The 23756-nt window shown below is 43.6% G+C and overlaps 1 protein-coding gene across 1 annotated transcript in view; it reads left to right on the top strand.

Annotated features, from left to right (window-relative positions):
• Positions 1 to 1038: 1038 nt before the first annotated feature.
• Positions 1039 to 23756, top strand: part of Utrn (utrophin) — a gene marked incomplete in the record, with an annotated part of 557450 nt that continues 534732 nt past the window's right edge. The window contains 2 exon segments of the mRNA XM_029561956.1: positions 1039 to 1173; positions 7319 to 7489. Coding sequence (XP_029417816.1) covers positions 7411 to 7489 — 79 coding nt within the window.

The raw sequence follows: 23756 nt of genomic DNA, 5'->3' as shown, positions 1-23756 counted from the left end.
GGGGGCGGCGGCGGGGACCGCGCTGTGCCCCACCCTCGCGGCTCTCCAACAAAGGGGCCGCGGCTGGGAGGACCGGGAGGAGGAGCCCGGCCGCCCGCAGCCCGGCTCACAAAGTTGTGGAGTCGCCCTTCCCTGGAGCAGGGGAGCTGGCCGCCGCCGGCCGCGGGCTTTCTCCCGCCGAGGGCCGAGGAGGGGCTTCCCGAAGCTCCCGAAGGCGGTCGGGAGATCTCGGGAGAAGCGACTCTTCTTTCGGGTCATTCCCGCGTTGGGTCAACTTGCAGCTTGCGCGCGTGTTTTGTTTTTGGCGGAACTACGAGGCAGGAAGATTGCACAAGTCAGGGGCGTTTCCATTTGGGTATCATTTTCCCCCAACCTCTTTCGGATCTTGTTTGGCTCTGCATATTTCATTAAAAAAAAGGAAAACATCGCAGACCAAATTCCTCGTCCAGCTGAAGCTCGCGTACACCCCGCGATTCTTGTGGCCAGTGTGGCGCAGAGGCGCCCCGGGGCTCCGGGACTGGGCAAGCAGGTAAGCGCATGCATTATTGAGGCTGAGTAATGTGACCGCAGCCCCGGAGGGAACGGGGCGGGGGCAGGAGGAGGTGGGACCTTTGTGCGGCTCTTCCGCCCGGGTCCCGGGTCTCGAAGTAGGAGCTGTCGCCTACTTTGGTGTGCACTTTCCCTGCAAGCGCGGGGCAGCTCTTCTGGGCGGGAGCCGGGAAGGTCGGGATCCGAACTTGTGGCTTAGGTCTCAGACTCCTCGGGCTGGTTCTGGGCTGTCGCCGCGCTCCTCCAGCCTCCCTCCGTACGGGGGAACTGGGTCGCCTGTCCGCGCATCCCGCGGAGCAGGGCGCAGGCCGTGATCTCTCCTGGAGCGGACGTGGCCTCCTCAGGAGAGCTGGTCACACACCTCCAGCTCCGGGAAGGCGGGGCCCGGGCGGTGTCCCCGAGGACTGGGTGGGGAGCGCTTCCCTGCCGGCCTCCTGGCAGGAGGCGTGCTCGACCTCTGGGTGGTTGCTGCTCCCGAGGGTGGGGCCCCAGCGTGGCGCGGTCACCAGCTCCCTGCCAGCAGCCTTGGAGAGGCTCAGGGGACAGGGGAACCTCACTGCTGCGCAGTCCCGCACCGTCGCCGGCTCTCCCCGACTCTTGGCATCTCTTGCTGCAACTGACAAGGTAATTCGTACCCCTCTTTGGTCTGGGTCTGAGGCGCTGGTTGCCCAAGGCCACTTACAAAACCAACAAAGAGCTAATTGTAGGCCGAGCAACTTTTAGAAGGCACATTGTTCAGACTTTGCAGATCCCCAGATCCCGACCGTGTGGCTGGCCAGGGTGATTTCAAGGGGAGGGAGAGAGCATGCCTGACCTCTGAGATCCCGGGAACTGCATTCTTTTCTAAAACGTCAAATTGGAGAGCCTGGGGGAATACCTTAACCCCACTCCCTGGGGTGTCCCAAGGAGAGCATCCTTTATTCCCTAGCTTTCATATCTCCTGGGTCATCAGGATCTAGAGGGTGGGATCCCGATGCTGCTGTAGGGAGAGCTCTGTAGTCTGCCAGAGCTCAGGAGTTCGGGGCCGAGTCGCCGGGGCCCCAGGACCGCAGCACACCCTTTCCTTTGGATCTTGCACGGGGTGGGGGTGGGGGACGCAGCGGGAGGTTAGCATACCCTATGAGAGTTCCAGCAATGTTCACTTAGTTCCGAGGACCCGCCAGCGAGCCAAGCGGGCCATTCCGTCAGAAGCCTTTCCCTGCCCCTTTTACCAGCTTTTATGAGACCGACTAGACAGCTCTTTAACTTCTCCTTCGGGTGTTTACCCAAATTTATTACTCCTGTAAACAGCATTAATCACAGTAGTATTAACCTTCCCTGGAGCGCTTCCGATTGTGAATGGCAATTCTTGGCACTCAGCGATTTCCTTTGCAGCAGAGTGGCAAACTTGTTCCTCAGCTTCCCTAGCCACTCTCTCCCGCATTCCTAGATTTTGGTTACTAGTAAATGAATAGTTTTTGCCCAAGGACTTAAACGACTTTCCATCAGAACTGCACATTGTTGAATGAATATTCATTAATAATGGCACTTCTTGAATGTTGCATATTTACTAGTTTTGTCTCTTCAGAGCCATCCTCTGCCTACCCACATACTTAGCATTCTGGTCTGTGTAACAAAGGTTCTGAAGGAAGGAGATGATGCTTAGAGAGTGGGGTGGGTGTCTCAGTGGGCATCCCAAAGATAAACTTTACATTGTCATTTTGAGGGAAGAGACTCAGCAGCTCTGCCAATAGATTGCAACCGTGTAGGGCTCATAGAACACCTCCGGTGCATTCTTTCCTAGTTGCTTGCTTTGCTGTATGTGGAGCCAGGCGCCTCTATTCCACAGGTGTAAAGTGGAGTCACTTTGGGACACATTGTTTCTAATGAAGCTTTAATTTGAATCTCCTGGTCAACCAGTTAGAAGCTGCTGCAGCATTGGGCTTTTAAAATTTTATTTATATAATTTGAGACAGGGTCTCACTATCCAGCCCAAGCCAGCTTGGAACTGAAGTTCCTCCTGCCTCAGCCTGCAGAGTGGCTGGGATTATAGGTGTGCATCTCTACACCTGGCTTGCGATTGAGGACTTAGAAGGAAGTACCATTTAACTGTCTTAGCCTACGTTAATGGTGACAGGTGACAGTTAGTGACTATTATTTGTTTAAATGACCGATTACGCTTTTTCTTCATTTTTTTCCTGATTCATTGATCACTTTTTCTGCCATAGTTTTTGCAGTGCACTAGGGATTTGCATTAACAAGAAGAGAAAATTGGAAAAATTATCCTGAGGAGAGTGGCAAAATCAAATGTAATAATGAACAATTATTATAATATGGTCATACACACATGAAATGAAGTCACAGGTACATAGTTAGCTTTTCTTTAAAACAATGGGGGGGAATGACTCAGCAGTTAAAAAGCTCTTGCAGCTCTTCCAGAAAACCTGAATTCAGTTCCTGCCTCTTCTGCCCCCCACACCTGCAAACACAGCAAACACATATGCACACACACTCTTTTGTTTTACATTTTGTGTGTGTGTGTATACGTATGTATGAGGGAGTACATTCCAGTGGCAGGTGCCCTTACCCACTGAATCATCTCCTAGTCCAATTTTTTTATAGGATAGAAAAAGTCTTTGGGAAGCTTTAATGTGGAGACCCTTGACTAAGACCAGTTGTGGGGGAGAGAATTGGATGCGTCTCTCAAAGGGACAACTTCTTTCTAAGAAAGATTTTTTTTTCTTAAACAAGCCTGAATTTCCATAATAACATGCTTAGACATTCTTCTGAATAAAATTTTTGGTTCTCTAATATAGTAAGATGCACTTAAGAATTTAGTAAGTCTTTTACTGGTTTGTACTTGAAGATAGGAATACAATCACATATAATCCATGAATTCTTTTTTTTTTTTTCTTTTCGGTTAGTCTCACGTAGGTTAGGCTGCCTCAAATTCTGTGTAGCAGAGGATGACCTTGAACTCCTGGTATGTCTGCTACTGCCTTGAGTGCTGGGATTACAGGTGTGTGCCACCACTTCTGGTGAAAATAGCCTTCTTCCTTGGTCACTTTTGGCTTTAATTTGTTTATTTTTGTGGTACTGGGGATCAAATTCAGCCTTGTGTATACTAAGTAAGCACCCTACTACTGAACCACATCCTCAACTCTTTTAGTTTGTTTTTATTTTTATTTTTTAGGCATGTAATCCAAAGTCACTTGGAATTCACTATGTAGCTCCGGCTGACCTCGATCCTGTGGTATGCTGGAATTACAGCTGTGAGTCACCATACAGATCTATAATTTTTAGTTGTAGTAAAGCCATATAAAAATTTTAAAAAGTTTTTTATTGTCCCATAAAATATGGAAGTCTGATGCACTAATCCACATACTGAGAGGAAATGGTCTTAAAGCTTTAGCAATTTACCAATTTTTGTTTGTTTCAACCACTTTAACTCTTGAAACTTTAAGTCATGCTGCTCTTATTAATGGACTATACTCATTTCCTGACTTGATCATAAAGAAAAGTTATTGTTACATAATGTTTATATTTATATAATGAAGTAATACTGTATAGTGCAGTTCCTGAGTATTGAATAATAAAACAAAATACTATTATAAAAATATGAAATTTAAAATAACACAGTATGATTCATTATTAAGTTAAGAGATTGAGGCTGGAGAAATGGCTCAGTAGTTAAGAGTACTTCCTGCTCTTGCAGAGAACCTGGGTTCAGTTCCCAGCACGCACATGGATGGGAGTAGGGGTCTCACAACTGCCTGTAACTCCAGTTCAGGGGATCCAACACCTTCTTCTGGCCCCCAGGCATGCATATGGTATACAAACATTCATGTACACATTCACACATACACATAAAATAAAAATAATAAATAAATATTAAAAAAAATTAAAGGATTGAGTTGTCCATTCCTACCTAGAAGTAAACCCTAGTTCTGACATTTGTTTGTTTGATTTTTGGGTCTCACTTTACAGCCCAGATCAACCTAAAACTCAGTGATCTGCCTTCCCCAGGGATTACAGGCATGAGCCACCTTGCCCAGTTCTGATATTTGTTTTAATATGTGAATTAATATACTTTATCTATAAATTGATGTTTGGATATCTTGACTGTGATATTCTCAACTAAATGATTAATTTATTTAATTGGCATTTGGGTACTCTTAAAGGGATTGTTGTCCAGATAGAGACACACGCTGAGCTTGAATTTGAACTCTGCTTCTCTCTAGGTTGTTAGGGTGATGAGATCCAGGAAGGGCTGGAGCAATACAGAGCTGTAGTTATTGGCATTCTTAATGAAAAGGTGGTTCTGTAGGGCAGGATCTTCAGTTCTTTAGATCCTAAAGGGGTTTCTCGATACTGAAGATCAGGATTGTTTTGTCTGAGTGGTACTCATATGCCGCAGAGTTGGTGTGATGAATCTTTCAGAATAAAGTCTGTCAATGGACAACACAGCTATCTAGAATTGTAGCTCCAGCTGAGACAGACCACCCCTGAGATCCAGATCTGTATTTCAAATTGCCTTTTGTCCTTTCCCTTTTTGTGTCTCAAAAACACCTCATACTCAGCAAATCCAAATTACATTCATTATGTCTTCCTCCCTGCCTGCTATCAACCATGTTCCCCAGTGAATGACCCAACCTCTTCTGGATTGCCCAGTGCCCAGTGAGTCATTCTGCACCTTAGTGTTCTGAGCCTCTAATGCCCTGGTTGTTCCTAAGTGTTATTGACCTTCTTTACTTAATATAGTGCCTATTGGATAGGCACTCATTTTCATTTCTCTCTGTTTAGGCCACAATCCCATATTGCCTATAATATTATAATACAAAGATTAGCATAATAGGTACCCAGATGCCCTTTGTTTTCTTTACTTTATACTATTTACTTCCCTGTCTGTGCATATCTTTGTATATATACACATGCATATCAGTGTACATACATACATACATACATACTTAGACATTGAAGATATGTCACACTTCCTTTCTACGTATTTCGCCATGTCTCCTACAGTGGAAGGCCTGCCTAGCAACACTATTATTTAGTGTTAAAGAAGTTTAACATTGGTGTAATAATATTGCCTTCTATTAGTACAGTCCAAATTCAGTTTTGAAATAAACTCTAAAATGTTTGCTCTTAAAATTCTGAATTCAATCCGGGATTGTATGTGGTTGTTAGGTCTCTTTAGTCTTGTTTAATCCATGAAGTACCCTCCTCTTGCAGATAGTTTTGGCTTTAGTGACATTCACAGTTTTGAAGAAACTAGGCCAGTGCGTGTGTGTGTGTGTGTGTGTCTGTGTGTGTGTGTGTCTGTCTGTCTGTCATTGTCTGTGTCTTTGTCTACATTGGGGCACATGTGGAAGCCAATGTTATATGTTGGGTCTCTTCTACCTTATTTTTTGAGACAGGGTCTCTCATTGAACCTGGAGCTTGCAAATTGGCTAAGAGCCCCAGGACCTCCTGTTTCTAGCTCCTAGTGCTGGAATTACATGCACATGCTGCCATGCCTGGCCTTTTTTACCCACGGATCCCTCTCCTTAGCCCAAAGCCATTTGTTTTGACAGTCCCTCCCCATTTATCTGCCCATGATATGCCTCATGCTTGACATTTTGGCAAAGATACTGAATAGACAGATGATGAATTGTTTTCCATTGTATCACCCAATGCCCGTCCATTCTTGGCTTTTGTAGTTTGATCACTCACTGGTCAAGGCTGAGATTTTGTTTCTCCAGCCTTGTAGCATGAAAACATTCCAAATACAGAGGAGCAGAAAAATTTCATTTCACATCTCCTTCATGGCCTAGGTTCACTAATTAGTGTGCTGCTTGTATCCTACTATGGTCCTTGCTGGTTCCCACAGATTACTCTGGCCTACTACAAGCCACATTGTCAACATGGCTTGTGTCACCTCTGTGCCTTCGTCACCACTGGATCTGCGTTGTCTTCAGACAGAGATCAGAAGCCTGGGTGGGGATGTTTGACCCACTTTCCTTCCTCACATAGTTGCACAGGTGCACTTACCTTTTGGGCCTCTGCTGGCCTCAGCCCTCTGGCTTCTTTTTTCCCACTCTCTTTTTGCTAATTAATTTCTTCTTGAAGGCTGGACTCAAATGTCATTTCTTCAAGGCTTCCTCAGTGGCCTTGGGCAGGTTGATTCATCCTCTGTATGTTTTTATTACTTTATGTTTCTCTTTTGTACCTTTGTTGACTATCAGGATTATAACAAAATAATTCTATAATGAACAGCTCAGTGCCTGTAAGCTTCAAGGTAGAAGAGCCCATGTTTATTGTTGGGTAGTCAAATCCTCATATCCTGGCTCAGTGCCTTACATGGTAGATGCTCAGTAAATTTTTACTGGTTACTGTATATATCTTTCTAGATTAGAATATGTGGGGTTTGGGAGATGGTTCAGTCAATTAAGTGCTTGCTGCCCAACCCCAGCACCCATGTCTAGCAGGTGTGGCAGCTCAGCTTTAATCTTAGCACTTGGGGTGCGGAGACGGGCTCCCCAGGGCAAGCTGGCTACCTAAGTGAGTCCATTAAGTGAGCTCTGGGTTCAGCAAGAGACCCTACTTCAGTATATAAGGTGGATAGTAACTGAGGCAGAGGCAGATACCTGACCTCAACTTCTAGCCTCCACTTGTACATGCATACATGTGCACGTGTGTGCCCCCCACATGAACACATATACATGCACACATATACATCAATATGCCAAAAAAATAAGGAATATAGATATGTGTGCATTCAAGTCAATGTTTTCCTTTTTCTTTTTAGGTATTGATGTCAAACTGGACCATTCTTCAGAGCCAGTAATCTTTAGAAGAGGATTTGGGAAAGCCTTTGGATTACACTGAAACTCAGCCAAGATGGCCAAGTATGGGGACCTTGAAGCCAGGCCAGACGATGGGCAGAATGAATTCAGTGATATCATCAAGTCTAGATCTGGTAGGTAATGGAAGCTTAGGTTAATTCTGGATCTTTCTATGTAGATGATTTTGAAGACACAGATTTCTTGGCTTGTTTTGCATTGTTCTCATGAGGCAAACTTCTCTTGAGAAATTTAAATTCTGACCAGTGACCATTATTTTGTAAACGGTGACATACTGTGTCTGAGTGGCCTAACTTAATCCCTCAACCCAATTTGTATGGTGGGTTGTGGACTGGCATCGCTAGGTGAAATTGCTACTTGTTGCTGAATGCTGCTCAGTTATAAGATGACACTGTAAGTTGCATAAGCACAGCTGGGAATTTCCCCCTTATTTTTGGAAAACAGAAGGGAACTACATGCTTAAACTAGAATATCGTAGCTTCTGGCGAAGGAATCGTCTCATGGTAGGATCCCATTACCTTATGCTCACCTTCCATGCTGGCATGCTACCTTTATTCTCCTTTTTGAAATTTCTTATAAGCTTCTAGAGATATAGTTTCCCCTTTGATAATTAAATCAACCTGACTAAGATGGATGAATAGTTTCCATATGAACATTTGGATTGGAGGTCTCAGGATTCTGCCCTTCCCTAGCCTTATTATATAACCACTGCTCTTCAGTTCTGGCTCTTCAAATGAATCAACTGGGGACATTTTACAAATGCAGATGTATTGGCTCTGATCCAGATCCATTGAGTGAAAATTTCTGTATTTTTAAAAAGCTTCAAACAGGATTCTGAGACTGGTTCCAGGTCATATTTTTGAGGAGGCCAGGCCTTTCTGAGCTTTGCTCACTATACAGAACTCCATCCTGAGTGTGAACATTACACCTTAGTAACTCTCAGAGTTATAAAATTACATTCAGTGTCATTACTAAAGACCCCCCCCCCCAAAATAAAGGGAACTCAAAGGTGATTGTTGCTTTTGGAACCGTCCATATATTATGGTAAGAGTTTATGTCTTATTTGTAACTGCAGAAATATGTGCTGAAAATGAAATCTAAATAGGATAGACATTTCCCTACATGGTGCCTGTGGTGCTTGGTTGGTAAACAGTTTGAACGTTACAGATGTGGCTATGACTGGGCAATGACTGGTATATAGCTTGAAGGATTTTTGGGAGGTGTGGCTTCATGTTTTCTGGTTCATGTACTTGGTTTGTTTTTGGTTTTTTGAGGGGGAGTATTTTTGAGACAAGGTCTCCCTGTAGCTCCAGCTGGCCTGGAACTCACTATGTAGACCAGGCTAGCCTTGAACTCACAGAGCTCCACCTGCCTCTGCCTCCTGAGTGCTGGGATTAAAGGCGTGTTCTACCATGCCTGGCCTTGGTGCATGTACTTTAAAGATCTGGGGATGTTGTAATCTTCTCAACTTTGTTTCAAGAGTATAAACTTTATATTTAGAAAAGTATAAAAAGTGACAGGAAAATGGAAGAGAAATGACAGTTGGTTGACTTATGAGGACTTGTGTTCCTCAGTAATGTTCTGAGTCAACCTCTGTTATATTTAAGACCTTGGATACTGGACTGGTGAGATGGCTCAGTGGGTAAAGTGCTTGCTGCTCAAGGCTGACAACCTGAATTCAAGCTCCAGAACCCATGAGAAGGTTCAGTGTGAGAGCTGGCTCTTTAAAAGCTGCTCTCTGATCTCCATGTACACTGTAGCATATCCACACACATCCATCTCACACACACATAATAATAAGTAGAAATACTATTTAAAAAAGACTGAATATTTATCACTGGTTCTTTGACTATGTCCATTAAAGAGTAATAATGTAAGTTTTTAACTACTAGGCATGTATGTTGAGCACTTATACTTGCAAAATATTCTTTAAATTAAAAATGAGTGTTTATAAAGGCTAAGAACTTTTATATACTGCTAGGGTATTTGTTAAGTAAAACTTATAACCTTTTTTTAGTGCTAAGAATTGAATATGGCATTAAAACAGTACATTCATTTATTTGAGTGTGCTAGTGGTGGGATTGTGTGTACGTCATGGCACTTGTATGGAGGTCAGAGGACAGTTTTGGAGATTCTGTTCTCTCCTTCCACCATGTGGGTTCTGAGGATCAAATTCAGAACTTTTGTTTATAGAGCCATCTCACTAGCCCAACATAATGTGTTTTTAACAAGGGCATCAATTGGTCAAATGATTCTGTTTGTAGAGTTTCTCCTTAGGCAGTAGCTATAAATGTACATTTAAGAAGTCGACCACAGAATTATTTATAATAGAAAAAATTGGAAACATCGAAAAATTCAAATTGGATAGAGTTAGGTCATTATTTCTCAGAGTATTTAGAATTGCTAACCAGTTTCAAAATTGTTCCTATGTTGTTCAAAAACTAAGTCCATGGTCAAGTGACTGTAGAAATAGTTCCAAACTTGCTCTGTTTCTTCTTTTTTTAAAACAATTTATTTATTACTTTTATATTATGTGTATGCGTGTATGGCTTACATTAAGTAAGTGCACCTGTGTTGTGCAATGCCCACGAAGGAGAGAAGAGGGTGTCAGATTCCTTGGAACTGGAGTTACGGACAGTTTTTAGCTGCCTTATGGATACTGGGATTAGAACCCAGGTCCTTTGCAAGAGAAGTACATGCTTTTAACCGCCGAGCCATCTCTCCAGCTGGTTTCTTTACTGACACAGTGCAGGTGAATAGACTTCACAGACTCCCAGTGGAAGTAATTAAATTAAAATATATGAATAAAGTAGATGTGAATTTATAAAAAGTGATAGGAATGTATGTGTATATATATATATATGACTGTATATAAATATATATAAACATGGGAAGATGCTATTCACATATTGTTAAAAGATAATTTGATACATGAAGCCATTAGTGTGAAAAATAGCTCTTAAAAAATTACTGGGTCTGGTGACACACACCTGTCATCCTAGCATGTAGGAGGCTGAGACAGGAGGATTTTGAGTTGGAAGCCAGCCTGGGCTACAGGTGAGACTTAGCCTCAAAACAACAAACGAACAAACAAACACCATTGTGGGCTATACACTAATCTCCTCTTGGCATTTGTGGTCCTTCTTTTTCTTCTTGTCCACATGTGTTTTCCAAAGCTGTTTGATGAACCTGTATTCCTTTTTATATTTTAAAGACTCAACTTGCTTGTAGTGTTTAGTGCCAATGTTATGACTATGCCACTTATTTTTTAGTGGCACCTACTTCAAAACACGCTGAAAATTTAGCTGTCACATAGCTGAGATGTGAATCACACTCTTTTGGCTAGAGTTTGTTGCAAAAGCCAGTAGATAAATTTAGATTTGAACAAGCCTGCTGGTTAGTCTTCTTGCTTTCTAAGGCATTTTCTCAATCTTTATTTAGAGCAGCCACTTACTATACAGTGGAACTATCTTGTGGTACTCACAGTTTACAAATGATTAACGGACTTTTTTTCTTTTAGATTAAGTTGTAAGAATGAGCTACATACAGTAAATATATTTAAAACGTTTGTATTGGGTATGTTTTATGCTAAATTTGTTGTTTTTTTCAGTTTTTAAGAAAGAGTATTTGCTGGGTATACTGTTGTCTGCCTGTAATCCCAGCACTTGAGAAGTGGAAATGGGAGGATCAGGAGTTCAAGGCCAGCCTTAGCTACATAAAAACACACACACACACACACACACACACACACACAGAGAGAGAGAGAGAGAGAGAGAGAGAGAGAGAGAGAGAGAGATCGATCCCTAGATATGGTGACTCATGCCTGTAATCACACCACTTGGGAGCCACCCTGTACAACTTAGTGAGAGCCCATCTTAAAAAAAAACAACAAAAGCTCCCACCCTAGCAAAGGAATATTTTCCTGTTGTCTGAAAATTTCACCCCCATTCTCTCCCCTCTAATTCCCTCTCCGTTTCCCCCACTATTTCCTTCTAGTTAAATGTTTTCTCTGTTTCTCTCTCTGTTTCTCTCTCTGTTAAATGTTTTCTCTGTTTCTCTCTCTGTTTCTCTCTCTGTTTCTCTCTCTGTTTCTCTCTGTTTCTCTGTTTCTCTCTCTCTCTCTCTCTCTCTCTTTCTCTCTCTCTCTGCTCACCAAGTCCACTTAGTGCTGGCAGTATGTGTATGGGTATAGAGCCAGCTGCTAGAGCACGGGCAGCCTTTCAGGGGCTGCATCCTTAAAGAAAACAGATTCTAGGCCGGGCGTGATAGCGCCCGCCTTTAATCCCAGCACTCAGGAGGCAGAGGCAGGTGGATCTCTGTGAGTTCAAGGCCAGCCTGGTCTACATAGTGAGTTCCAGGACAGTTGGGACAAAAAGACAAAAAAAAAAAAGAAAATGGACCCTCCCTCTCTAAGAAGCCTTCACTTGCTGTTGCAGAATTTTTGTTGTAATCTGCTGCTCCAGTTTTCTTCCTTTTGGAAGAGATTGAAGTGTAAAGCATTGGTGGTGAGGATGTAGTGATAAAGTTGGTTTCTACATTAATCACACTTGTAACCCATTCAGAGGGTGGCGGCCAGAAGATCAGACCTTTGGGGTCATCCTTAGCTACATAAAATTTGAGGCTAGCCTGGGCTACATGAGATTCTGACTCAACAAACCAACAAAACCCCTGTTCTAGTTTGCTTTTACTTGCTGTGATAAAAAGACTGACCACAATCAACCTGGGGAGAAAAGGGTTTATTTCATCTCATATCTCCTAGTTCATAGTTCATCACTGAGGGAAGTCAGGGTAGGAACTCAGGCTGGAACCTAGAGGCAGGAGCTGAAGCACAGACCATGGAGGAATGTGGCTTACTAGCTTTCTTCCCTGGCCTGGGCTTAGCCTGCTTTCTTATACAATACGGGATGACCTGCTGGGGTGGCACTGCCCATAGTGGGCTGGGCCATCCTGTATCAACAATCAAGAAAATGTCCCGAAGACATGGTCACAGGCCAATCCAGTGGAGGAAATTCCTCAGTTGACGTTTTCTCTACTCAGGTGTATCAGGTTGACCACAGAAGCTGTTCAGCACAACTTCCCAACTAACCAACAAACAAAAAACAAAAACAGAAAAAGAAAAAAAGAACTAGAAAATATATAGTCTCCAATGGGCTTGGATTTGGGGTTGGTGACAGCAGACCTTCCTCTACCTTCAAGGCTCATGTGGTAAGGTTGCCAACAATGGCTATTATAGTGATAGCCCTAATTTTTTAAGGGAAGTACTTTACTGGTAGAGTATGTGGTTTATGAACTTCTCTTTGGAGCATTATGAAATTTGAAGTAATAAAATGGTTCTGGATGTGTGTAAACTCAAAGCCCATCCTCACTACTGTTAGAGTCAGTGACTAACATCCCAGGTGATGGCTGGGAAAACTTCCATTTGTATCAGTGTTAGTTTTAGTCCAGAGCCTCGTTAGAAGGGCAGACCTCAGGGCAATGACCAGTGTGTCAGTGAGTCCCAGGTGGAAACTCTGAGAGCCAGAAAAATTGGAATCACAGACTCTCAGGGGAGGGAGCAATTTGTGGAAGGAATTTGTTGAGTTAATTCTACATTGTTGTCTAATTTGATCTTTTGAAACAAAAACAACCTCGGATTGGCTGGGAATGTAGCTCAGTTGATAGAGTGTTTGCCGAGGGCACACTAAGTCTTGAATTTGATTCCTAACACCTCATAAACCAAGCATGGTGGCACAGTATCAGAAGTTCAAGGTTATCTTTGGCTACTGGGACTATGTGAGACCCTGTCTTAAAACAACAAAAAACTACCACTGCTACCACCACCACCAACAAAAAAACCAGGACTGGAGAGAAGACTTAGTGGTTAAGAGCACTGGCTGCTCTTGCAAGGGGTCGCATATCAGGCAGCACAGCTGCCTGTAACTCCCGCTCCAGGGGATCCAACACACGCATTCATATATATATGTATATAAGAAGGCAAAAACAAAAATCACCAAAAAAAAAAACCCCAAAAAACCCCGAAAGAAACCTGCCAGCAGGAAGCTCAACAGAACAGCTTTATTATTTTTCGCTTTACCTTCTGCGTTCTTATCGAATCCTGCCATCTAATTGTTGAGGAAATTAAAGGCTCTGCAAAGCCATGCCTGTGATGTGGCCACCTAGCCTCTTATGGTAGCATCTCCTGATGATGATGATGATGATGATGATGATGATAATGATGATGGTGATATTGATGGTGATGATGATGATGTTGTTGATGGTGATGATGATGTTGATGCTGATGATGCGCATTCTTGAATTTTACATTTATTTATTTTCTGTTTGGCACTTTTCACTTACTGTACATACAATGAGCAGATATGGTATCAAGAGATGAATCCTCACATCCACTGTTTCACAGGTGAAACCCATGGGCAGTAGTCATTTGTTACATGGACAGTAGTCATTTGTTACATTAGTCCTTCTATTTTGGTAATACCTACCCCAGTGTCTTTGCACATTTCCTTTTCTTCACCATTGACAACTTCCTTGTGACTTATTTTTTAAAAGCACTTTAAAAATTATTATTATTATTTTAAAAATATTTTGTTTATTATTTTTATTTTATGTGTATGAGTGTATTGCCTGCATGTAGGTAAGTGCACCTGTGTCGTGCAGTGCCCTCAGAGAACAGAAGAGACTGTTGGATCCTTTGGAACTGGAGTTACGGACCGTTGTTAGCTACTGTGTGGGTGCTGGTTTTCGAACACTTGTCTTCTGCAAGACCAGTCCATCTGAGTTCTTGCCAACCACTGAGCCATCTCTCCAGCCCCAATTATTTTTTATTTATGTGTATGTGTGTCTATTTGAGTGTATGCCATGTTGTGCAGGGGCCCACAGAAGCCAGAAGATAGAATTGATACCCTGGAGCTGGACTTACAGGCCATTATGACCTGCCTGACATGGGTGCTGGGAACCGAACTCAGGTCCTCTGGAAGAGCAGCCAGTACTCCTAACACCTAACTGCAGAGCCATCTCTCCAGCCGCTATTTGTCATTGAGATCGAGGTATTGCTTCCTTTACGAGATTGTCCCTCTTGACTTTGGAAAGTCTTTATTATTATTATTTTATTTTTTGAGACAGGGTTTCCTTGTAGCCCCAGCTGGCCTGGAACTTGCTATATAGATCAGGCTAGCCTAGAGCTGACAGAGATCTGCCCACCTCTGCTTCCTGAGTGCCAGAATTAAAGGCATATGCCACCATGCCCAGTTCTGATTTCTTTTTTGAGAAAAGGGCTTGCTGTATAGTCCAGCCTGATCTCAAACTTGTGAGCCTCCTGCCTCAGCCTCCTGAGTGCTGGTGTGCCTACCACATCCTGCTTAGTCATTCACTGTATCACTCTGTAAGTTCTCTCTGCTGTTCTTGTCATTATCTTGAACTTTCTTGTTGATACCCTTCCCAGTACAGTTTAACCACCCAAGAATGGGGACCAGTACAATCACTGGCACCTAGCCCAGAGCCTCATTCATTGTAGCTGAGAGATAAATGAAAAAGGCTCCAGAGCTTGGATGTGCTGGAGCTGGTATTTGAACTCAGGTGATGTGACTGAGGAAACTGTTGGATGTCTCCATAGTCTTCATTTACAAGGCACTTTGTCTATTGATCCTAGGAGGGTCTTCATTTTTTGCTTAAATCTGCCCTTGCAAATTTGTGCAGCGTAAACTGTATGCATGCATCCTTTCTGCCTTTTTTTTTGTGCCTACCAAGGTTGGGCCTGGGCTGAGTCAAAGCTACTTTGGTCCCCTGGTAGCAGAGTAGCCCGCATAAGAGACAGGACCTGCTGCTTCAGGGCCCTCCTTTATTTTCAGCTCTTTTCTCCAGTCTCTGCTGAGAACTGACAAAGGGGAAAATACTGGAGGACAGGCAGTCCTTGGGGTGCAAGGTAGAGAGATTGATACCGTGCGTCTGACGTGAATTCTCTCTTCTCTCTTTCTCTGACTGCTGTTCAAGGCTTTTAACTGGCTTGAGAAAAAGGTAGGATTTCAGATGCACTGACATTTGGCACAGGGTAGGCCCTGGTTTGATGCCCAGAGAGGGTAACTGTGCTATTGAGAAGCTGCTAGGGGTGGGGGTGGGGGAGAGCCCTTGAAATCAAAAGAAACCAAATTCCTCAATACTGATGGTTAACCCTGCTTACATTGTAGCAAGCTTGCTGAAAATATGCTTTGTGATGTTTGGGTAAATTACAGTTGCCTAACAAGATCAGTAAAAGGATGTGGAAGATGACCTTTGTTGACCCTTTGAGAGCATTCTTTTTAGATAACACAGTGTTGAGTTGAATTTAGGGAGTCAGTGGTTTGCTTTCTTTTATTCTTACATTTAAAGTAGTGTCTGTGAGGGGATTTTCCTTCACAGCTTAGGGAGTGAAAAATGATTCTTTTTTTCCTTGGCTGAAATACCCGTGTTTTGAAGGGAAACCTTTGAGTAGGACTTTTTTTCCCATGAGTCCCTGGGACTTACAGTGGGGACCAGACAGGGACCCTGGTGAAAATTTCACATTGGTGGAGGAGAACAGCAGTCTTTGGAACGGGGGTAAAAATCTGTCTTGTTTTGTTACCTCATTAGGATGATGTGGAACAACCCTAAGGACTGTCTGTGCTGGTATGATTCTCAGGTCTGTGGCTGTGGCTGGGAAGCTGTAGATGAGATCCATTTACCACCAGAAAATGTAAATCATCGAGAGCAACTCTAAGCAAAGGCGATGTGTTCATCATATAGACAGAATGGAAAACTCGGTGTGATTGAACCTTATTTGAACCCAGAAGTTTGAACTAGATATGATGGTTTTTCTGGGAACAAGGAGCAATGCAAGGTCCTTTAGGCAGTTGTAAATATTAGTTAAAATTTAATCTAAAGCAATGGAGGGTGGGGTGCAGGTGACTAGACTTTTCCCCCTTCTTATACTATGTGGAGAAATAAGAGTTTACTGTGTTATTATTTTGATATTATTGTTTTGAGGCCTTAATTGCTCAATAAGAGCTATACTTAATTCAATACTTGGAATGTAGGCCAGTGTGAGTTTGTGTGTGTACAGGTATGTGTGGGTGTATGGAGGCCAGAAGACAACCTTCAACATTGTCCCTCAGGAGCTGTCCACGCTCCACACTGCTTTTTGAGATGGGGTCTCTTGCTGGGCTGGAGCTCCCAAAGCAGGCTGGCTGGGCTGCTGGGCTGGAGCTCCCAAAGCAGGCTGGCTGGGCTGGTGAGGAGCCCGAGGGATCTGCCTGTCTCCACCTGTCCAGTGCTGGAATTGTAAGCGTGCTGCCATACCTGGCTTTGTTTTGCTTAGGTTCTTGGGATCAAACTTAGATTCAAATGCTTACAAGGCAAGTACTTCACAGACTGATCTACAGTGTAATATAAATTTGCTCTCAAGATGATGGCGTGCAGACCCAGCTGTGGAAACCTGGTTTCTATCCTGACACCTTTGCTTCTGCTGTTTTTGGATTTAGACCTGTCAAATCCATGAGACAGGTAAAGCTTTGCACTTCCACAGACTTCTCTGCTCTTCATGTTTGTGACTTTAAACAGTCAAGTCTGAAATGTTTGTTTCTGTCCTGTGGTTTCTCCGGCAGAGGCTGTTTGCTTGGCACAGTTCACAGGTGAATCGTTCGTGTATGCACATGCGGCAGCTGAGAGCCTGGCTTCGGGTGGTACAATCTCTTATCAGTTTTGGAAATTCAATTTCTTCTTGTTCTTTCATTTTATTTTCTTTAAATGTATTTTTTACATTTATTTTATGCGCGTGTGTGCATGTAAGTGTATGTGTGTGCATGTATGTGTGCGGGCATGTGCGGGTGCACGTGTGTGTGTGTGTGTGTGTGTGTGTGTGTGTGTTTGTGTGTGTGTGTGTGTGCACATCCATGTGGAGGTCAGAGGACAACTTGCTGGAATCAGTTCTCAGTCCACTCTGTGAGTTCTGGGGATTGAACTCATGCCATCAGCCTTGGCAGCAAGTGCCTTTACCTGCTGAGGCATCTCACCTGACCTTCAATTTCTTAAAAAAAAAAAAAAAAAAATTCTGTCAGAGCAGTGGAGCTTGATGAGACATAAAACACAAGAATAGTATTTCATTTATGAATATTTTATTTTTTATTTTATATGTATGTGTGTATTGCCTGCATGTAGGTAAGTGCACCCGTGTCGTGCAATGCCTGCGGATGACAGAAGAGGGTGTTAGATTCCCCTGGAACTAGAGTTACAGATGGGTATTAGTTGCCATGTCGGTGCTGGGAACCAAACTCAGATCCTCTGCAAGAGCAGCCAGTACTCTTAACTGCTGAGCCATCTCTCCAGGCCCAGTATGTGTTTTTGTTTTTTTTGAACATTGGGTTTCGAGATGTACTGAGCTCTTAACTCAGGCTGTATGTCAGTCACGTTCCTGAATTTTGACTCAGAAGTTTCCAAAGCCCTGTGGGTTTTCCCCTCTAGTGCCTTGGCTTTTAGACAGAATGGGCAGGCTTGAGAGTCTTGAGATTAAAGTGAAAGTGCTCTGCACTCTTGAGAGCAAGGAAGGTGATAGACCAGTGTCGATAATTATTTTGAGCGACTTTGGATCCCCCTCGAACTGGAGTTACAGACTGTTGATAGCTGCCATGTAGGTGCTGGGAACTGAACCTGTGTCCTTTGCAAGAGCAGCCAGTGCTCTTAACCTCTTAGCCATCTCTCCAGTCCCAGACTTTTTTCTTATGCCTCATAGTTTGAGGAGTTTGGTTTGTGCGGAGGGTAAAACAGGAAAGTGGGTCAGCAGAGTGGTGACACGTGTAGCTGCGCTTTGTCTGTGGCCATTGAACTAGAATGACCCACCCAAATACTGAGCAGCTGCGTGGGGTTTCTTCCTCAGCTCCTTAGTCCTCACCTCAATGTAGTTAAGCTCCAGGAGCCTCACAGCACATCCTGAACTTTCCTTACCCAACAAGGAGCACTGAGTGCTGTAATCACTTCATTGCGAAAGTGTACTATGTGTTCTTTGTTTTTTCTTAGTTAGATTCTCATGTGGTCTGGGATGGTCTCCAACTCAGTGTGACTGGGGAGCTTTGAACTCCTGATCATCTTACCTGCACCTCCAGAGACCCCAGATTATAGGTGTGTATCACCATGCCTGGTTTTATATAGTACTGGGGATTGCACCTGGGACTTCATGTGTGCTGGTCAAGCATGCTACCAACTGAGCTCCCTCTCTAGCCCCTTATTGAGTATACTTTCTAAGACATTATTTCTAAGAATGATGTATTTGTGATTGGTAGTGGGAAAACAAATTCCTCATGTTCATCCTCCGCTACTCTCTACATCTTGAAGCTTAGAGAATGGTGGCCCATATTCCCTTGAGACAAGGTCTCTCACTGAACCTAGAGCTAGGTTCTTGAAACCATTAAGGAGCACAGCAAACCATTACTGAGAACTTACTGTGTGTGGAGAGTTATGTTAAAGGCTGGCATCGAAACGTCAAATAAGGAAAGCAGCCAGCCCTAATGATCTTCCTGTCCTCACTCCCCACACCCCTGGACTTATTGGTGCTCCCACATGACCATGCACAGCTTTTTGCTGGGTGCTTAGGATTTGAACTCAGGTCCCCATACTTGCATAGTAGGTGCTGTAACTCAATGAGAGCTATCTCTCTAGCTCCAATGGGCATATATGTTTAAATGAGGTGTTTGGGAGGTCTGAAGCCACCTTACCTTCCTAACCGCACTGCCTTACCCTTCCCCTCATCCCCTAGTTCTCTGAGCAGGAGGCCAGTGGTGATCTGTGAGGACTGCCTGAAGTCGTCCTCCTTCTTGTCTTGCCACTTGGTTTGTTTTGGCATCTGCACCTGCTTGTTCCTCCTCCCTACCCCATAGTTTGGAAGCCTTCATCCTTCAAAGATCAGCATGTATGCCCCAAAGCAATCTGCCCTCTGATCACTCTGTCAGCATCTGTCTTTCCCTGCCTTTCCCTCTTCCTTGCTATTTTTGACTCTTGTGACTTTTGTATGCTTTCTTTATTTGACGTTTCAATGCCAGCCTTTTACCTAACTCTCCACACACAGTAAGTTCTCCTTAAAGGTTTGCTGGGCTACTTAACAGTTTCCAGACATTAGCCCTTCTTGCGCACATGGTTTATTCATTTAGCAATGATCACTGCCCAGTCATCAGTGTGGGATGCTGGGCTCGGAGGTGAGTGAGGCACACTTTCCCATTTAAAGTGCCTTTTAACTAGTTGGGGTGAAAAAACATCAATTGGTATCCTGGCATAAAAACTAGTCAGGGTATGGAAGGCGGTGGGGACATGGAAGAGGGGAGGGTCAAGTGCTTACCTGAGTGAGGATGAGGTAGGACTGAGTGAGAGAGGAATTTGAGCTGTGTCTTGAAGAATGTGTAGGATGTAGCCACGTGGACAATGGACACAGAACATTTCAGGTAATGGAAAAGGAATGAAGCATTTTGAGTGTGGTAGCTGAGTGTGGCTTGGGTAACAGGGATGGTGGGATAGGTTTTGAAAGCTCTTTAAAGTAAGTGAGGGAGACAGTGCAGGATTTTAAATAGGCTCCTGGGTGGCTGTGCAGTAACTTGGTTGGCAGTGTGAATGATAATTTAGAAGGGCACAGTGTTGGATGGAGGCCGTGAGCAGGCAGGATTTGTGAAAGTGGTTGACATTAGAGGTGGTGGAGATTTGGGCAGATGGAGTGGATAGGAGAAAGATTTAAATACAGTCATTTGGTAGCAACATGCCTAAGGCCAACTTCAGCCTCATGGTATATGTTTGAAGTTTTTGTTTTGACTCATGTGTTTTGTGTGTATGTGTCTGTGTGTATGGATGTGTGGATGTATGTTTGCATGTGTGTAGGTACACTTGTGTGTGTGCCAGTGTGCTTGTGTGTGCCTGTGGAGAACTGAAGTTGACACTGGGTATTGTACTGGATAGCTTTAGTGTCAACTTGACACACCTGGGTTGAGGGAGCCTCAATTGGGGAATTGCCTCCATTGAACTGATCTGTGACCACGTCTGCGGGCATCTTCTTGATTGTTGATGTGGGTGGGCCCAGCCCACTGTGGGTGGTGCCACCCCTGGGCAGGTGGGCCTGTGTTGCATAAGAAAGCAGGCTGAGCAGGGGCCAGGGAGCAAGCCAGTAAGCAGAGTTCCTCCAAGGCCTGTGCTCCAACTCCTGCCTTCAGGTTCCTTCCCTGAGTTCCTACTTTGAGCTCCCTGATGAACTGTGGCCTGGGAGATGTAAGCCCAATAAACTCTTTCATCCCCAAGTTGGTATTGGTTAGGGTATTTTGTCAGAGCAATGAGGACTCAAACCAGGACAGGCATCTTCCTTGGTTGCTCTTCACTTTATTGAGGCGGGGCCTTTGGCTGAACCTGGAGCTCCCCAATTCCAGCTAGTCCAGTAGGCCAGCTTGTCCTGGAATCCTTTTTTCTACTCCTGAGTGCTGCAGTGACAGCGGCTGCTATGGTTTATCTGGGCTCGGGGGATCTGGGTCCTCATGCTTTTGTGGCAAGTGCTTTATCCAGTCATCTATCTCTCCAGCCCTGACTTTTTTTTTCTTGAGACAGGGTTTCATTATTCATTTGTATTGAAGGTGGTCTTGAACTTTTGATCCTCCTGCCTCCACCTCCCAAGTGCTGGGAGTATCCCTATATACTAACTAGGTTTATTCTGGGCATTGAACCTTGGCCTTGTACATGCTAGGCAAGCACTCTATCAAGTAAATTACATCCCCAGCCTAGTCATGTTGTAGCTCAGATTTTCAAACCTCTACTTATTAGCTCTTCCTCTAGATTTAATTTTAAAAAACTTGATTAGCTTCCTATCAGTTGGGAATCATTTTTACATCCTAGTTTACTACTGTTATTTTCACATTGCTTCTTGAGTGGTTTCTGTAAATAACTTTTTTTATTATGGCCTTTTAGAGAGAGGGTCTCTCTATAGACCCAGGTGGCCTGGAACTTGCTATGTAGACCAGGCTGACCGTGAAATCACAGGGATCCACCTGCCTTTGCCTCCTGAGTGCTGGGATTAAAGGTATGTGCCATCATACTTGTCTCTGTAGATAACTTTTTTTAAAAGTTTTTTTTAAATTTTAATTAAGCATATATGTGTATGTCAGTGTGTGAGTATGTGCATGTACATGCTGATGCCCAAGGAGCCCAGAGGCATTGGATCACTCTGGAGCTAGGGTTAGAGGCAGTTTTGAGTTGTGAGCCACCTGATGTAAGTGCTGGGAACTGAACTCATGTCCTCTGGAAGAGCAGTAAGCTCTCTTAACCACTAAGCTATTTCTCCAACCCTGGTAACTTTATTTTTAATTGGTTTCCTGAAACAGGCTCTTGTTATGTACCCCATTCTGGCCTCAAACTCCTGAATGCTAAGGTCATAGACTTGGTTTATATGTAATTTTAAATTTAATTGAATTTCAGTAGCATTTGTATTTTTTTAAAAGATTGATTTTACATATATGTATTTTATGTTTTGCCTGCATATATGAATATGTACCATGTGCATGCAGTGCCTGCAGAAGCCAGAACTGGGAGCTCATGGAACTGGAGTTCTAGATGGTTGTGAACTGCCTTGTGGGTGCTGGGAACTAAACCTGAGTCCTCTGAATCTGAGCCATTTCTTCAGTCCCTGTATATATATTTTTTTTTCTGTCTATATTCTGGAAGCTAGGATATTTAGGATAAAGTGGGCAAAATGAGAAAAAAATTTATTCATGCAATACACAGCAACAATTTTTTGAAAAGGTAGCAAAGAAAGGTAATAGTCATTGCATTTTAAAGTGAGGATTGGACAGCTAAAAGAAAATCTATATGCAAAAAGAGCCTAGAAAACTTTCTGCTCAACTTTAATTGAAGGCTAGGGTGCTTAGTGTGACGCTGTGAAGATGTCATCCTCTATTACTAATTTTGGCTTCAGCAGAGAAGATAGAATAAATGCAAATTAAAAATAAATTGCGAGCAGATGTTGAAAAATACCTTTCATTTAGGGAATAATTAAGTGGTGGAAAGGTCACTGGAGTTCAGTCAATGAAACTGGAATGCTCCCAAGTCATAATTATTCAGCTAACGGATGCTTTTTTACTGTGATGCTCTGCTGTGTAGCTTTTGGGAATGGGTGCAAGATGAGGCTGTTGATACCTTGTTGGATGGAAAATTCCATTGTCTAAATCTTATATTCAGTAGGAGAACTTGAAATTTCAGTATGTGAGTTGGCATTGCAGAGATGGTGGCTTGTTAACCTTGAAGGGAAACGAAGGACCTCCTTTGAAAACTCTGGCAACCATGTGACTGTGTACTGGGTGATGCCTATGTTTTTGGTCTTGTGAAATTTGTAGCCATCTTGATTGATGCTTTGCTCCTGCTATGTGTCAGGCACTTGGATCCAGTACAGGGAGAAAGATACAAGTTCCAGGTCTCAAGTGTCTGCCACCTAGAGAGGGCAGTTACATGAACTTTTAGGAGAACAAATTAAACATAGTTTAATAGATTGCTCTCCAGCTTATGGGAAAGGCATTTGGTGTCTAGGAATCACAGGAAAGGGATCTGGGAATAATGAATTATGGGACCTAAGCTCTGTGGAATGAGTTTAAGGTAGAGAAGGGGCTGTGGGGAAGGCTGAGAAACAGGAAGTGGGTGAGGTATCAGAGACTTGGAGGTAACAACTGTGAGTTGTTCTGTTTGGCTGAAGTGGAATGTTGGAGAATTAGCTTGACACTAGTTCATTAAGAGTGCGGTCAGTGTGTGTGTGCGTGTGCATGAGCATGTGTGCACTCTTGCTCTTGTGAACACATGCAATTTGGAGGTTAGAGGACAGCTTTTGGGAGTCAGTTCTCTTCTCCCACGACATGGGTTCCAGTGATCACACTCAGGTGTCAGACTTGATAGTGCTTTTACCTGCTGAACCATCTCTCTGACCTGTAATTACATTCTTAAAGACTTCAATTTTGCTTTTATTTGTGTGTATATAAGAACATCTGTGGGTTTGTGCATATGAGTGCAGTGCCCACAGAGGGCATAAGAGGGAGTCAGATCACCTGGAGCTGGAGTTACAGGCAGTTGTGAGTCATTCCCATGTGGATGCTGGGAGCTGAACTCAGGTCCTCTGCAAGAGCAGTACACACTCTTAAATACCGAGGCACTGTGATTATATTATTTTTTTCCCCATTTTTTGGGAGACAGGGTCTTCCTGTAGCCCCAGGTGGCCTGGAACTTACTATGTAGACCAGGCTGACCTCCGTCTCACAGAGATCCACCTGCCTCTGCTTTTTGAGGATTTCCACCATGCCTGACTTGTGCTTATATTCTTAAAGGAAATCTATGATCCACCAAAAAATTAAGTTTTGGGAGGGAAACATGACATCTAAT

The sequence above is a fragment of the Nannospalax galili genome, unplaced genomic scaffold, assembly GCF_000622305.1.
Source record: "Nannospalax galili isolate Female #2095 unplaced genomic scaffold, S.galili_v1.0 scaffold154, whole genome shotgun sequence".
NCBI lineage: Eukaryota > Metazoa > Chordata > Mammalia > Rodentia > Spalacidae > Nannospalax > Nannospalax galili.
Note: the sequence above shows the minus strand (reverse complement) of the source record. Positions and strands in the feature narration are given on the sequence as shown.